Source organism: Budorcas taxicolor, chromosome 16, assembly GCF_023091745.1.
Source record: "Budorcas taxicolor isolate Tak-1 chromosome 16, Takin1.1, whole genome shotgun sequence".
NCBI lineage: Eukaryota > Metazoa > Chordata > Mammalia > Artiodactyla > Bovidae > Budorcas > Budorcas taxicolor.
In genome coordinates this window covers 40,645,514-40,661,589 of record NC_068925.1, presented here as the reverse complement: position 1 = coordinate 40,661,589, position 16,076 = coordinate 40,645,514, and the positions used below count along the sequence as shown (strand labels likewise).

At 37.9% G+C, this 16,076-nt stretch overlaps 1 protein-coding gene across 1 annotated transcript in view; it reads right to left on the bottom strand.

The window, feature by feature from the left end:
- Window positions 1–16,076, bottom strand: part of DNM3 (dynamin 3) — a 636,190-nt gene that overhangs the window by 95,294 nt on the left and 524,820 nt on the right. Inside the window, exon 18 of the mRNA XM_052654294.1 lies at window positions 8,604–8,615. Coding sequence (XP_052510254.1) covers window positions 8,604–8,615 — 12 coding nt within the window. The remainder of the gene's footprint in view (window positions 1–8,603; window positions 8,616–16,076) is intronic.

Genomic DNA, 16,076 nt, shown 5'->3' with positions numbered 1-16,076 from the left:
TGGCACATAATCAAGGTATCTGATGCATGCCAAACTGGTCACCCTGCATCAAGGCTATGTGGATACTCAGCCACATGTAACCTATAAGGAGAACAGCTTCCTCATTACCACCTATCATGACCATCCTTTCTCATTTCTTGTGATTTGAAAGCTCAAAAATGAGGTAGGGACAGTTATTTTAATTTACAATTCCTGTAGTGAATTGCTAGTGAATTGAACCCTTTTTTTCAACTGGTTGTCAGTCTTTTTACTTTTCATTTTTTGGTTTTAAACGATTGATTGGCTGGTTTTTGTTATGTCTTAAATGAATTGAATAGCTTCCCTGGTGGTGCAGAGGTTAAAGCGTCTGCCTGCAATGTGAGAGACCTGGGTTCGATCCCTGGGTCAGGAAGATCCCCTGGAGAAGGAAATGTCAACCCATTCCAGTATTGTTGCCTGGAGAATCCCATGGATGGAGGAATTTGGTGGGCTACAGTCCACGGGTCACAAAGAGTTGGACATGACTGAGCGACTTCACTTTCAAATGAATTGAATAGAAACAATTTTAACCTGAGGACATTTAATACTTTGTATGTCATATATGCTGCAAATATTTTATGAATTTTTCATTTGCTTTTTAACTGTCTACTGTCTTTTGGACCATACAAAAGTATTAAATTTGCATGTGGTTTAAGGTCACATTTTTTTCACTATTTTCTAACTCATTAATTTTTACTTTAATCATTAATTTCTTTCCTTAGATTTTTTTTGTTGCTCTCCTCCAACCTCTTAAATTTATTTACTTCTATTTAAATAATAATTCTTTTAAAAGTTATTCATTTTTCTCTGTATATAACACTAAGTATATTTATAGTATTTCCTATATAGTATTTTTATTATTATTATATTTCAAATAGTCTGTAAATTAAGCATTGATATTCATTTGGATCTATTTCTGGAGTGTATTTTTTTCATTCTAAGTAGACAGGTTTTCACATTTAGAGTTTGCTTTATATCTCTAGCTTTCTAAACCTTATTAGATATCTAATATTTATATATCTTTTAAATATTACTATATACATATGTAGCTTTTGAATTACCTTTATTTCTAATACAAATCATATCCTTTTTCATTTTAGTTTTTGTCCAGATGATCTGCTTAAAACAGGGAGTAGGATTTTAAACTCTCATAACTACAAATATGTATTATTTCACTGTATGGTGTGATAACCACATTATGTTAAACTAGCAAAAGAAATAAATTTCTACTTTTTTATTAAAAATGCTTCTGTAAGAAGTTAAATTTCAAAATAAAACATCACAATGAAACTTCTAAAATCATACTCGATGACAATATGTTTTCAAAACAAAAACAAAAAGAATCCCTTTAATTTTGGAGCAATGTTAAACTAATTCCTTTGAAAAATACCATAGGGCATACTAAAAGATGTCTAAAATACTATGAGAAAAATATATTTAAAAAACTATGATGTAAGACATCATTATTGTCTTATTTCTCATTAACTAGAGATGAGTCATGTTTTATAGAAGAAAAAATAAAAATATAAAATTAGCACAACAAATCTTTCAGAGTTCCCTGTCTTATCACCCATTGTGAGTTTTCTAAACAGCAGATTAATTCTTGCTTCCTTATAGAGTGTATGTGGCAAGGTTAATAAATTTGGGTATACAATATAGATTTCACCTCCCTTATCAAAGTTTTTTGCCTTTAAATGAACTGTCATTTTTTCCCAACTGTTTAAGATTAAAGTTGGGGGTTCAAAAAGTAGGTATTTTTTACAATGCTCTTTTAAGACAGATTTGCCAAAAAAGAACCAAAGGTTTGTTGGCGTTGCAGTGATTGAGACAGACAATTTTTATACGTACATAGAGCTAAATTAACACTTTGAGGCCAATGAGTTTTCCTCCTTTCTCTTAACTTTAATGATATTCTCATTTAGTTCAGTTCAGTCGCTCAGTCGTGTCCGACTCTTTGCGACCCCATGAATCGCAGCACACCAGGCCTCCCTGTCCATCACCATCTCCCGGAGTTCACTCAGATTCACGTCCATTGAGTCCGTGATGCTATCCAGCCATCTCATCTTCTGTCGTCTCCTTCTCCTCCTGCCCCCAATCCCTCCCAGCATCAGAGTCTTTTCCAATGAGTCAACTCTTCACATAAGGTGGCCAAAGTACCTGAGTTTCAGCTTTAGCATCATTCCTTCCGAAGAAATCCCAGGGCTGATCTCCTTCAGAATGGACTGGTTGGATCTCCTTGCAGTCCAAGGGAGTCTCAAGAGTCTTCTCCAACACCACAGTTCAAAAGCATCAATTCTTCGGCGCTCAGCCTTCTTCACAGTCCAGCTCTCACATCCATAATGACTACTGGAAAAACCATTGCCTTGACTACACGGACCTTAGTTGGCAAAGTAATGTCTCTGGTTTTGAATATACTCTCTAGGATGATCCTAGCTTTCCTTCCAAGGAGTAAGCGTCTTTTAATTTCATGGCTGCAGTCACCATCTGCAGTGATTTTGGAGCCCAAGAAATAAAGTCTGACAATGTTTCCACTGTTTCCCCATCTATGTCCCATGAAGTGATGGGACCAGATGCCATGATCTTCATTTTCTGAATGTTGAGCTTTAAGCCAACTTTTTCACTCTTCTCTTTCACTTTCATCAAGAGGCTTTTTAGCTCCTCTTCACTTTCTGCCATAAGGGTGGTGTCATCTGCATATCTGAGGTTATTGATATTTCTCCCGGCAATCTTGATTCCAGCTTGTGTTTCTTCCAGTCCAGTGTTTCTCATAATGTACTCTGCATATAAGTTAGATAAGCAGAGTGACAATATACAGCCTTGACGTACTCCTTTTTCTATTTCGAACCAGTCTGTTGTTGGGTTACATATAAATTAAGTGAACCAGAGGGGCTCTCCATAAATCCCAGGGAAATACAAGTACTAAACTTCTTCAAGAAAATCACGGAAAGAATATACATTATTCAAAGAAAATAAATAACCCAATTGAGCTGACTATACCTAAACTACTTAGAATGTTCTTTCAGGGACTTCCCTGGTGGTCCAGGGATTAAGAATTTACCTGCCAATGCAGGGGACACAGGTTTGATCCCTGTCCTGGAATAACCCATATTCTGCAGGGCAACTAAGCCCATGGACCACAAGTACTGAGCCCCCTCTCTAGAGCCCATGAGCCACAATGAAGACCCAGCACAGCCAAAAATAAATAAATATTATAAAAAGAATGTTCTTTCAGTCATTTTAAATATTAGAGAGGAAATATATCTTCTGACAAGATACTGTCTGCTCCTTCATCTACCAAGATTATAACACACATCATTAATAAGACATTTCCAGGTTTCATGATGGATTTTCAGTTCCTACCTATACTCTCTCACATATGACCAAGAACAGGAATTTAGGAATTGAAGATTTGCACAAGAGGCAAAACAAATTAACATGGATTTACTATCTGTGTTTTTCAGTGTAATATATTTTGGTGACATCTGACTTGGCACACTGTCTTTGCAAATGATGACTAGAATCCAATGGCTGACCAAAATCAGTATGCTAGGTGATAACTACTTTTCCCACTAATGAGACTGCCAATATCCACTCGTCTAGCTAAATGTGTTGGAAAATTACTAGACAAAGTATTTTTTTAAATGTTAAAACAGGTGTTCAAATTGGATTTTCTTTCCTTTTTCTTTTCTTAAATATCAAAGCCCTCTACTATGTATAAAATCATTGCATTTAATGTAACTATGCTGTGCTGTGCTAAGTTGCTTCAGTTGTGTCCGACTCTTTGTGACCCCATGGACTGCAGCCCGCCAGGCCCCATGTCCATGGGATCCTCCAGGCAAGAATACTGGAATGAGTTGTCATTTCCTCTGCTGATGCTGCTAGGTCGCTTCAGTCGTGTCCGACTCTGTGCGACCCCAGAGATGGCAGCCCACCAGGCTACCCCGTCCCTGGGATTCTCCAGGCAAGAACACTAGAGTGGGTTGCCATTTCCTTCTCCAATGCATGAAAGTGAAAAGTGAAAGTGAAGTAGCTCAGTCGTGTCCGACCCCTAGCGACCCCACGGACTGCAGCCTACCAGGCTCCTCCGTCCATGGGATTTTCCAGGCAAAAGTACTGGAGTGGGGTGCCATTGCCTTCTCCTAGAAGTCAGTAAAAACTTATTTTTAATCTGACATGTTTTTAACATGTTTTTGCATGTTTCAGTTCTATTTCTCCTTTTCAAATCCTCCTTCTCTTCAATCAAGGCAGTCCATCTCATATTTCCACATGGGGGACATAAAATAATCCTTTAGTTTAAGAAGACCGATGTTAAGTAAGGTGCTAGTTAATTTCTCTTTTAAACATAATAAAAGATTTATAAGAGAGGAGCATACCTATAGTGTTTCTCTATAAGTTAAAATTTTTTGAAGTATTCATTTCTGAACCTAGGATTCCTTTTAGTTTTCATTTGTATTTGTGTATCAACATAATTAAGAAATTTTAAGAGCTTTTTTTTAGAGTGTTTTATTCTTTATATTTTAAGGGCTTTTTCTACCTTTAATTTGCCTAATTTAACATCAAAGATACTTAACCAAACTCAAACTAACAAAAAAAATAAAACTAAATGCTTATTAAATTCCTAGAAATGTCCACCAAGCAAGGGTATCAAGTTAATGAAAGAAATTAAACCTCTTCTATCTAGGACAAAACATGGAGATTAGAAGGCTCAGTTCTGAAAATGATATTCTGATTTATATTTGCACTCAACAAACAAACGAACCAACCAACCAAACAACAACAAAAATAGTCCAAACCTCCCTGTTACTATATTATATTTGTTCACATCCCCCAAACTAATTCAGAGTCCTAGATTATGGTCTTACTTTGGAAGACACTGACTTGGAATTCATGGATATTCTGTCTCCTCCTTTGAGAGGTTTCCCTAGACCATGAATTCCAAGTCAATATCACTATGCCAGTAGAAAAACATTTCCAAAGGAAAAATAAGTAATGGGTCTAGAAGGAAAATTTTTCCTGAGCAACTATGATCTCCTCACAAAAGGAAAATGTGTTTTTTTAGGAGAAATAACAAAATGCATATAAGTGCTCAAGGAAGAACATAACCATTGGTGTTTTGCCCCATAATGCATTTATAATCTAAATCTCTGTGTCTCTTGTAGATGTTTTTTTTTTTTTTCTGAGAGTTTAGAGAAGTAGCTTCCAAACTCTAAGTAAAGGAAATCAACCCTGACTATTCATTGGAAGGACTAATGCTGAAGCTCCAATACTGTGGCCACCTGATGCAAAAAGTCGACTCATTGAAAAAGACCCTGATGCTGTGAAAGACTAAGGGCAAGAGGAGAAGGGCATGACAGAGGATGAGATGGTTGGATGGCATCACAGATTCTATGGACGTGATGAGCAAACTCCAGGAGACAGTGAAGGACAGGGAAGCCTGGAGTGTTGCAGTCCATGGAGTCGCAGAGTCAGACATGATTGAATGACTGAACAACAACAGCAAAGGTGGATGAAGCAGATCACTTTAGCTGGCATTGAGAAAATGAATAGTAGAGTTGCTCCATACACTTTATAATATACATGTATGTATGTATATGTGTGCAGGTATGAAGGAAGATGAATCCATGCATCCTGCTCATCTAAAGAAACATTAATTGAGCAAGCTTCATTCTCTCTAGTATCTGGTTAGTATAAAAAATGAAATGCTATTCACAAAATAAACAATTAGCCTTTGCGAGTCTGAAATGAGTCACCTTTTACAGCTGGCTCACGTATATGGCAGGCAACAAACAGGTGTGCTGCCTTTGGGACAATGCAGAACAAGCATCCTAGCATGAGAGGGAAAAAAGAATCTCATATTCTCCTTTTGAAGATTCCAGATCTATATACTCTGGAGACAGCACAGCTTATATTCCAGTGTTGTCCATTTATACTGAAATTCTAAGTGAAAGGAAAATAGCCTGCAGATGTGCCATTTGTGATTTGAGGAGCCTCTTTTGTGCCAGAGTCCATGGTCAGTACAATGATCATATTTTAAAAGTATTAGCCTTATATTTTTTCACAAACTATTACTTAATCATAACATAAGCAACCAAGAATTAAGGCATAAGGGCAATACACATCAGCCCCTCCAAAGTAGCTGCTCTTCAGTTAAAAATCAAAACAGTAAGTGTCTGCATCTTTGTCACGCTTCAGCTGACACTCTAACTGGCACCCAAAGATCTCCCACAGCGCTATACCAAGTGTTCACAGTGCAGATGGGGGCTCCAGGCCCTGGGAGACTCTGGAGGGCCTTCTGCATCATCTGAGAGGTAGCCTTAAGGAGCAGCAGGTTCGAACATCTGAGTTTTATCACTCATTGTATAATTATTTGAAAAGAATCAGTAAATTCTATTAAACTGAACATTTCATTACTCAGAACTTGACCAAGCAGGACAACACAAATGGATGACTCCTGCTATGGACAAGTGTTTTCTTTGGGGAATTTTAAAAATGCCTTTAAGTCATCAGGGAATCACTCATGAAAGAGGCAAATCATAAATGCTTCTTGATTGCTATATAACACAGGAAGCCTAGCCCAACACTCTGGGATGACCTAGAGAAGGGTATGGGGCTGGGTGAGAGGGAGGGGATCCATCTATCTATCTATCTATCTATCTATCTATCTATCTATCTATCTATCTATGGGCTTCCCTGGTGGCTCAGACAGTAAAGAATCTGCCTGCAGTGTGGGAGACCTGGATTCAATCCCTGAGTTGGGAAGATCTCCTGGAGGAGGGCACAGCAATCCACTCCAGCATTCTTGCCTGGACAGAATCCTCATGGACAGAGGAGCCTGGCAGGCTACAGTCCATGGGGTTGCAAAGAGTCAGACATGACTGAGCAATTAAGCACACAACGCACACACACATATATATGTACGCATGTATACATACACATATACTTATGGCTGATTCATGTTGTATGGCAGAAACCAACACAATTTTGTAAGGTAATTATCCTCCAATTAAAAAAAAATTCAAAAAATACTTCTTGAATGATCTAAGGGTTAGCACCTCCCTAAAATGTCAGCAGCTGACTGCCTGATCCTCAGCATGCATAGGCTTACTATTAGTACACTCACATATCTCAGGCAATTTAAACAATTAGGAGATGCAGCACATGAAATTCTAGACAGCAACTCAGTGTAATGTGTGTCCAGGACCAAAGAGACTTACTATTCAAGAATCAAAATACAGCATATGGTGTGAGAACTAAAATTTTGTCCAAATGGTTTTTTTTTTCCAATAGTGACGATATTAGTTAGAAGAAATCTTTCATCAATTTTATAAGTTAATTTCTGTTTTAAAAAGTAAACTTTTAATGGACTAAGTTCGCCCCCCTGGGTCCTTCACAAATGCCTATCTTGTAATTTTATAATATTATTTTTAACTTCATTAAATATTATTACTTGGGCCATAAGCAATTATAGCAAGATGTAAATTTATAAAGTGACACATTTTCAATACCAACTTTCTCTATCAACTTATTCCATAATAGCACATTCCATCAAATTAAACTGTAAGATTTCCCACATTTGTTTTAAATTCTATATGTATGGCTTATGAATAGCAATTTTGATGAATTCCAGCTGGCTTAAATATGCAGGCAGACCCTTATAAAACAGATTCTTTTCAATTCTTATTGTATTCAATGAGGCTTATTTTAAGTGGGCCACCTGGTAGGATAAAGCGCTAATAATTCTCCATAGGAAAAAAAATAGGAAAAACAAATCACCCTGCTAAACTTAAGACTATCTTCCCTAACTACATTACTCTTACATACCTAATATAAGTGAGAAGTAGTTCTAATCTTCTGGAAAAGTTAAATTAAAATTTTAACAAGCAAGCCACTCTGTGAACTACTAAATTACTCATTTATCTATTACAACAACAACATTAAAATAGTTTCCACCATGTGTGTGTGTTGCCTGGTTTCACAAATCATACACATTTCAGTCTCCCCCTCCATTCCCCACACCCTCCTGCCTCCATCCAGCTGGAATACATCAAGCGCGCAGAAGCCAAGGCAAATGTTGACCCCACCCTCCTCCATCCATTTTAAGGCACCTTCAAAGCCAGAGCACTGGTCTAGTTCGATTTCACCAACAAAGCCAGCCATCCTGCTATTTAAGACTCCAGTTTGGGGTTTTTATAACTGCACATTAACATGAGAGCTTTGATTTTTGGTCAAAAACGTCAGCTGCATTGAGTTTCATCAGATGGTCGTACCCTTTCTGCAGAAGAGTCCTCATTATTAAATCATCATCTTTGCTCTCAGTGTTGCTCTCTTTCCTTATAAAAACAACCTCTCTGAACTGTCCAATAACCAGCCCTGAAGAAAGTAATATTTCCTTTCTGAAAGGTCAAAAATGAACTGCCACGATGGTAGTCCAAGCTCTGTTTTCTCTGACATTTGCACACCCTCTATCATTTGTGTATGTCACAGACAGTCATTTCAAAGCACAGAAACACTCCCACCAAGGGCACATGCAGGAGGGGAGTGGGGACTGAAGAGACAGAGGAGCGGCAGGAGGACAAAGAACTTACTTTGTTGTTCCCCTGTGCATGTAGCCGCAAGGAAAAAAAAAAGAAATATGTTAAACTTATTTTAAAATCATGAAGTTTTTCATGCTAGATTAAAATCAAAATAAGTAACTCTTCACTGACATCCCATTCATACATACAGCACCCAAAGCTCAGAGACGAGTCAAAGATTCTACTTATATTAAGGGAAATCATACATTTATAACACTAGAAAATATGACAGAGATTTCCCCCTTTCTTTCTACTTGAAATACTTGAAGTACCGGGAACCTGGCCAAAAAGCATTGGTTTGAATTGGTAATAAGTGAGCTGTTAGCATGAGAGGCAAAGTATTTAGTATGTCGGCTTGCCCTTTCCTGACAGCCCCTCCTCCAACATGCCAAGCAGTGGAAAATTTCATCAGCCAATGCATTTTTAAACAAACACTGCATCCTTGGTTTCAGAGAAGGTGGGGTGGGGGAAGAAAAAGAGCAGAGGGAAGGAGTGAGTGATTCTGGGGAGACAGGGCAAGCAGACCACGTTACGACCTCCATCTGTACCATTCCTTTATTTCATAAATTACGAGTTTGGTCTTGGGCTGGCATGGGAAGTGAAAGCTGTATAGTGGGGAGGCAGCCAAAATAAACACTGGTCCACATTCAAGAAAATGGGTCTGGAAAGGCTAGTCACAAAAATGTAGTCATTTCTAAAAGGGACGTTCCAGATAGAGACACAGAGAGCAGCCAGCAACAGGCAGCAGGCAAATGGCTGTCTTGTTTCAAACTGGAGCGGCAGGAGTATGATTTATATCAAACAATTTAACCCACATATGGCTTAAAAAAATAAAATGGTGATTCATTACTCCCAGGGCAGCCTGAGTCCTCACAAGGTCAGATCCTGTGGGGGAGACGTGATGCGATATGGGCAGGGAACAGATCTGGACTCTCCTCACAAGGGCCCCAGAAAGAATGTCTCTCTCCACTGAGATGCAGAGTGGAAGAGAGCTGTGAGTGGAGTGTGTGCCTGTGTGGAGAAGCCTGAGCACAGGGTATGGAGTAACAGGTTGGGCTGGAGATCTGGTGTTTAGTTTTAGGAGAGGATGTGTGTGGGGAAGTAATACATACAAAAAATTTCTGGAGAGCAGTAAGGGAATGATTGCAGGAGAGTGTATTTTCTGGAAAACAACGCCAGCTGGTGACTCTGGGGGGGATGTCTAATTCAAGGACCATCAGGGCTATCATACTGAATAAAAACATAAATTTAAAGATATTGATACAACAGCACAGAGAAGTTTCCTGACATTGTGAGTTGGCCGTGATATAACCATTAACATCCCTGGCTTATGTGAGACATAAATAATGGTACCAGAATGAATGAAATCAGGGGAAAAGGAGTCTTTTGCAAAGATTATGCCAATGGTTCAATAAGGCAATAAAGATCCCCAGAGAGAATTTTATCAGGAATAGAATACTATCTTAGAGAATAATAGGACCTTGGTTCTCCAAAGAAGTGCAATAGTGCTGAAAATACCTCAAACAGATGGGGTTTATTGCATTCCACAGCAGTGCAGCTTTTGATCTACCAAATAAGTTTCAGGAGTTCAACCAAGTATTTTTGCACATTAGGGAATGGCTGGCTTCCCTGCTCGGTGGCAGATGGTTCTGTTTGTAGTGGCAACAGTGATGTCACCGAGTAGGGGGCCTTAATCCTTAAATACGAGAAACATACAAGTGAAAGGCTTGGTGTGGCTTTTCCATTTCTTATTTCCTTCAATCATTTCCCCAGTTGTCTGTTCTGAGAGAGGCATAGCAGTCATGACTGGTGAATTGTAAATTATCTATAATTCCTCCACTACTCTGCATGGCAGCATTTATATTTAGAAAGTCCTTTCATTGAAAAAAAACACTAAACTATTGGTCATGGAGCTGCTCTAATTTCCGTGGGAAGCACTGTCGAATAAGCTAAGAATAAAATTATGTAGAGTGGGGCAAATATGGGCGTTTTCTATCTTGTACACAAGACTGCTGAGTAAATACATGGGAATGGTCATCACCATATTAATAAATACTTATGGGGCTCTGTGTCCATTCCTCTCCTCCCCCTAGAGTGAAACAGACACCTCCCTGATTTGTTTTTTGCCACAGAGAAAAATTTGGTTGTAAAGTCTATCCAAAAAGACTTTCTCATATCCCTAAGAGACTGCATTATGGGATGGTTTCAACCTCCAAGGTAGTCCTTAAAAGCATGAATTATGACTGGGAGAGTCCTGACTTCAGAGGTATAGTGACATTCCAGGGTGCTTCCATTTCTACTGTGTAGATGGTATATGATTTCTTAAGAGATGAAAAATGACAGTTGCTCTGTGACAACCTAGAAGGGTGGGATGGGGTGAGAGGTGGGAGGAAGGTTCAAGAGGAAGGGTCATATACCTCTAGCTGATTCATGTTGATGTATGGCAGAAACCAACACAATATTGTAAAACAATTGTCCTCCAATTAAAAATTAATAAGTTAAAAAAGAAATCATATACTAGACAGGAGGACCATCTATCTATATAGCTAAAAAAAAAAATAACTCTTATAAAAAGTTCTGAGGTGTATGTCTTAACAGATACACAAAACTGAATTTGCACCACATCTGTTTGTAGGCTATGCACAGATTTGCAGCTTCACCTTTCAGATGGCCAGAATCTGAGGGCAGGAGGTTTGTGGACTCTCATTTCCCTGAGAGCACTATGGCTCACTCCTGACTAAATGATGGAGACTTTGAGGCCAGTCTGTCCACAGGGCAGCACAATCTGAAGGCTCTCCTAAACAGTTTGGTATCCTCAGCCAACAGTTGGGGAGATTCTCCCCAAATTTCACTGATAGCTTGCAAAGAAAAGGGAACTACTAATCTGACAAGTACAGCTTCATGGACACATAAATGATAGTCAATATCAATATTAAAGTCTACATGGCACCAAGTGCTTTCCTCCATGTGTAGGCACCAAGCTAAATGTGGTGTGCAATAGTATTCATTTAGTCCTACAAAATCACTCAGAGGAAGAAATTATTATTTTGAGTTTAAAAAGGAATAAAAAACTAGAGAGTGAAATAAGTTGCCTAAGCCACACGGCACATAAATGGAAGGGTAGGGATTCCAACACAAGTGGATTTGACTTCAAGCCTACCTAACTTCCATGCACAGAAGAATCTGAAATTCCTTCACATTTATATATAAAGTCATATTGTGAGCTGACAAAACTGTGCCAGGAAAATCAGTCATTTGTTATATGACATTCTTTAGGTATTTAATTAAATTCACACTTATTTCTATTTACACTTAGAGGAAAAATTTATGTACATGGACCACAATATTGTTAAAGTTTTAAAATTACGAAATTGTGACCTGTAGCTATTGACACACATACACACACTTTTGATGCTGCTTAATCTTGATGGGGAAATGGTGCAGAACAAGAAAGGGAATAAAGTTTTGGATAGAGAGGTTAGTCGTAATCTTAGCAGAGGCACTCATTTTCACGGGGACTCATTTTCAGTGCCTACTCCTGTTTTAACTTTCCTCAAATCTTTGAGGGAATATCTCATCAGTAAAAAACAAAAACAAAAAGCTATTAATCCCTTTAGAAACAACTTCACTTTGAAACTATGTAAATTCCTATGTACTTATTTAATTTCATACTTATAAATTTCATACTGAGTATAATTTCAATTTAGTGGCCAAAGGAAATAGAAATAAAAATAAAATTCTGTTAAATTCAAATTCAAGTTTAAATATATTTTAAAAATATTCTTGCTGCTCAGAAAGCTCAGGTGATGGTAGAATGCCAGAGTTCTGGGTCAGAGATGTTATGTCTACATTCACAGAGTAAGTCAGTGGCATAGTGGGAAAGTAAACTCAGGACTCATTTCCATTTTAGGGTCACATAGCATGATGCTCAGATAAGAAGTCTACATTTAGCTTTAGGTCCAGAAAGTTTAAGAGACTGGAAAGTAATTAGAAAATAAACATGGTAAAATAGAATATATCAATGATTAGAAAACAGAAGGTAATTAGAAAACGTACATGGGAATATAGTTGGGCTGTTGTGCTTTATACAGATACCCACCAGTTTTTTATTCACATTGTACAGTAGCTATTTATTTGCATCTCTCTCTTCCACTAGAGTTGGAACTCCTGTAAAGTAAGAACTCCCTTCTTTTTTTATCTTTGAATCTTCAGAGTCCACATAACAGTGATGGATGAAGGGAAGGAAGGAAGTGCGAGAAGATGGAAGGAATGGACAGAAAGAAGAAAAATTTGTAGAAAACCCCAAGAGAAATGACCTAAGAGACAGAAGGAATAGAGTAGTAGAACATTTTGAGTGACATAAAAAACATTTCACCATGTGGACAAGATGGAAAAAGATATGATGAGAAAACGCTTGTTATAAAAAAGTATGCAACCTTAGTTTGGACAAAAAACATTATTCTAAACATCAGCTCATCCAGATTTGGGTGATGGATATTTATCTAAATGAATCCAAACTTATATAAATGAGAAAAATGACCTATGTAGAATTTTTTCCAGTTAGAATAGAGATGTCTCATGAAAAAAGCAGAATTTTTTTGATCTTGACTCATATCCATGTATGACACATAAACATCTCATTATTAGGGTATAGATTGACTGGTTTGCTATTGACTCAATGGTTTAGTGATACAAAAACAGAAACACCAGAAATCCTAAAAATTTACTTACAGACACCTGTTATTAGGTTACTCTGACTTCTTTGTCAAATGTTTCTAAATTAAGGATAGCTGTACCTAGAAGTATCACTTTCCCCAAACCTAAGATTGTTTTAAAATGCAATGTTTAGATAAGCATCCTACTTAGATTCCTTTTAGTAGTTAGCTGCCACTGAAACATCTGAGAGTCAAGCATTGTGTAGTATAACCTGCAGAACTACATGGCGCAGAATACAAATACTGTTTATGATGAAAGCTGAGAAAAGCAATGTTCATGGCATACTGCCAAGTTTAATTTCCTGTCATATCTTTGGCATGTGGTAAAAAGTCCCTTTGTCTCGATTTTCCAAGCAATAGTACCAAACATATGTTAATCAGCAAATAAAAATGACGTGAAAGAATCAAAACAGTTTGTGTAGGACAATTCTAGATTTGCTTAAAATTGAGCATTCTAATAAAAAATAGCAAATATTTTATTGAGCATCTTCTTTTGTGTAGAGCTATAAATACATGAAATTTCAGGTTTATAAAAACAGTTCACAGAAGGAAGGGTAATTTTGCTTTCCCAAGACAGTATTTCCCTCGTGAAAGAGGCATTGCACAATTGTTTTTAATAGCAAACTTGTCTAGTACATGTAATATAAATTTAGTTGACAAAATCATGACCTAAGAAAACATTTTCACAAACATTACACTTTCTTGGAAGGAAGACACACACACACACACATACACATTCAGATATTTTATATAACCAAGCACAGTTAGAAGACAGAAAATATCATAAAGTTTTCACAATCACACTGGGACTGTGTGATAAGTATCCACAATGTTTTAGCTCTCTTGTACTTACTTACAAAAGTAATCTACAATGAAAATAATAAGCATCATCATAAACAAAAATGGAGTGTTAACTTTTGTTTACCCTGTCCAGTGCTTTCCCTACATTATCTCACTTAACCCTGTCAACGATGCTGCAGATGATTCTTGTTATCTCTATTTTAGACACTGGAATCTTGAAAGATAAAAGGGCTACACAGCTTGTAGGTGAGCATCAGAAATTTCAGTTTACACAGTTTGATGCTAAAGCCTGTGCTTTAACACATGCTGTGCTGCTTTTCATAACACTCAGCCATAGCAATCTTATAAAAGTATAAATCTTATCATGTCACTAACTGGCTTGCAATCCTCCAGTGGCTTCCCATCTCACCTAGAATAAAGCAGAAATGCTTGCCACTTCCATCAAGGCCTATATAATCTGGCCACTGACCACTGCTAGAAATCATCAAGTACCTTCACTTGTCCAGACACACTGTAGTTCTTTGGTGCGCTAAGACACTGAGCTGGCTTTGTACTCGCTAGCCCTCTGCCCTGAGCACTCTCCATCAGACATTCACATCACTTACTTTCCCACTTCTTTCAGGAGCCTACTCCAATCAAAGCGGCTTTCCCTAATTATTTTACTAAAATAAAACTCACTTGACCTTCATTCAACAACACAAGAGAAGACCCTACACATGGACATCACCAGATGGTCAACACCGAAATCAGACTGATTATATTCTTTGCAGCCAAAGATGGAGAAGCTCTATACAGTCAGCAAAAACAAGACTGGGAGCTGACTGTGGCTCAGATCATGAGCTCCTTATTGCCAAATTCAGACTTAAATTGAAGAAAGTAGGGAAAACCACTAGACCATTCAGGTATGACCTCAATCAAATTCCTTATGATTATACAGTGGAAGTGAGAAATAGATTTAAGGGACTAGATCTGATAGAGTGCCTGATGAACTATGGACGGAGGTTTGTGACACTGTACAGGAGACAAGGATCAAGACCATCCCCATGGAAAAGAAATGCATAAAAGCAAAATGGCTGTCTGGGAGTCCTTACAAATAGCTGTGAAAAGAAGAGAAGCGAAAAGCAAAGTAGAAAAAGAAAGATATAAGCATCGGAATGCAGAGTTCCAAAGAATAGCAAGAAGAGATAAGAAAGCCTTCCTCAGCAATCAATGCAAAGAAATAGAGGAAAAAAGAATGGGAAAGACTAGAGATCTCTTCAAGAAAATTAGAGATACCAAGGGAACAATTCATGCAAAGATGGGCTCGATAAAGGACAGAAATGGTAAGGACCTAACAGAGGCAGAAGATATTAAGAAGAGGTGGCAAGAATACACAGAAGAACTGTATAAAAAAGATCTTCATGATCAAGATAATCACGATGGTATGGTCACTCATCTAGAGCCAGACATCCTGGAACATGAAGTCAAGTGGGCCTTAAAAAGCATCACTACGAACAAAGCTAGTGGAGGTGATGGAATTCCAGTTGAGCTATTTCAAATCCTGAAAGATGATGCTGTGAAAGTGCTGCACTCAATATGTCAGCAAATTTGGAAAACTCAGCAGTGGCCACAGGACTGGAAAAGGTCAGTTTTCATTCCAATCCCAAAGAAAGGCAATGCCAAAGAATGCTCAAACTACCTCACAATGGCACTCATCTCACATGCTAGTAAAGTAATGCTCAAAATTCTCCAAGCCAGGCTTCAGCAATACGTGAACTGTGAACTTCCAAATGTTCAAGCTGGTTTTAGAAAAGGCAGAGGAACCAGAGATCAAATTGCCAACATCCGCTGGATCATCGAAAAAAGCAAGAGAATTCCAGAAAAACATCTATTTCTGCTTCATTGACTATGCCAAAGCTTTTGATTGCGTGGATCACAATAAACTGTGGAAAATTCTGAAAGAGATGGGGATACCAGAGCACCTGACCAG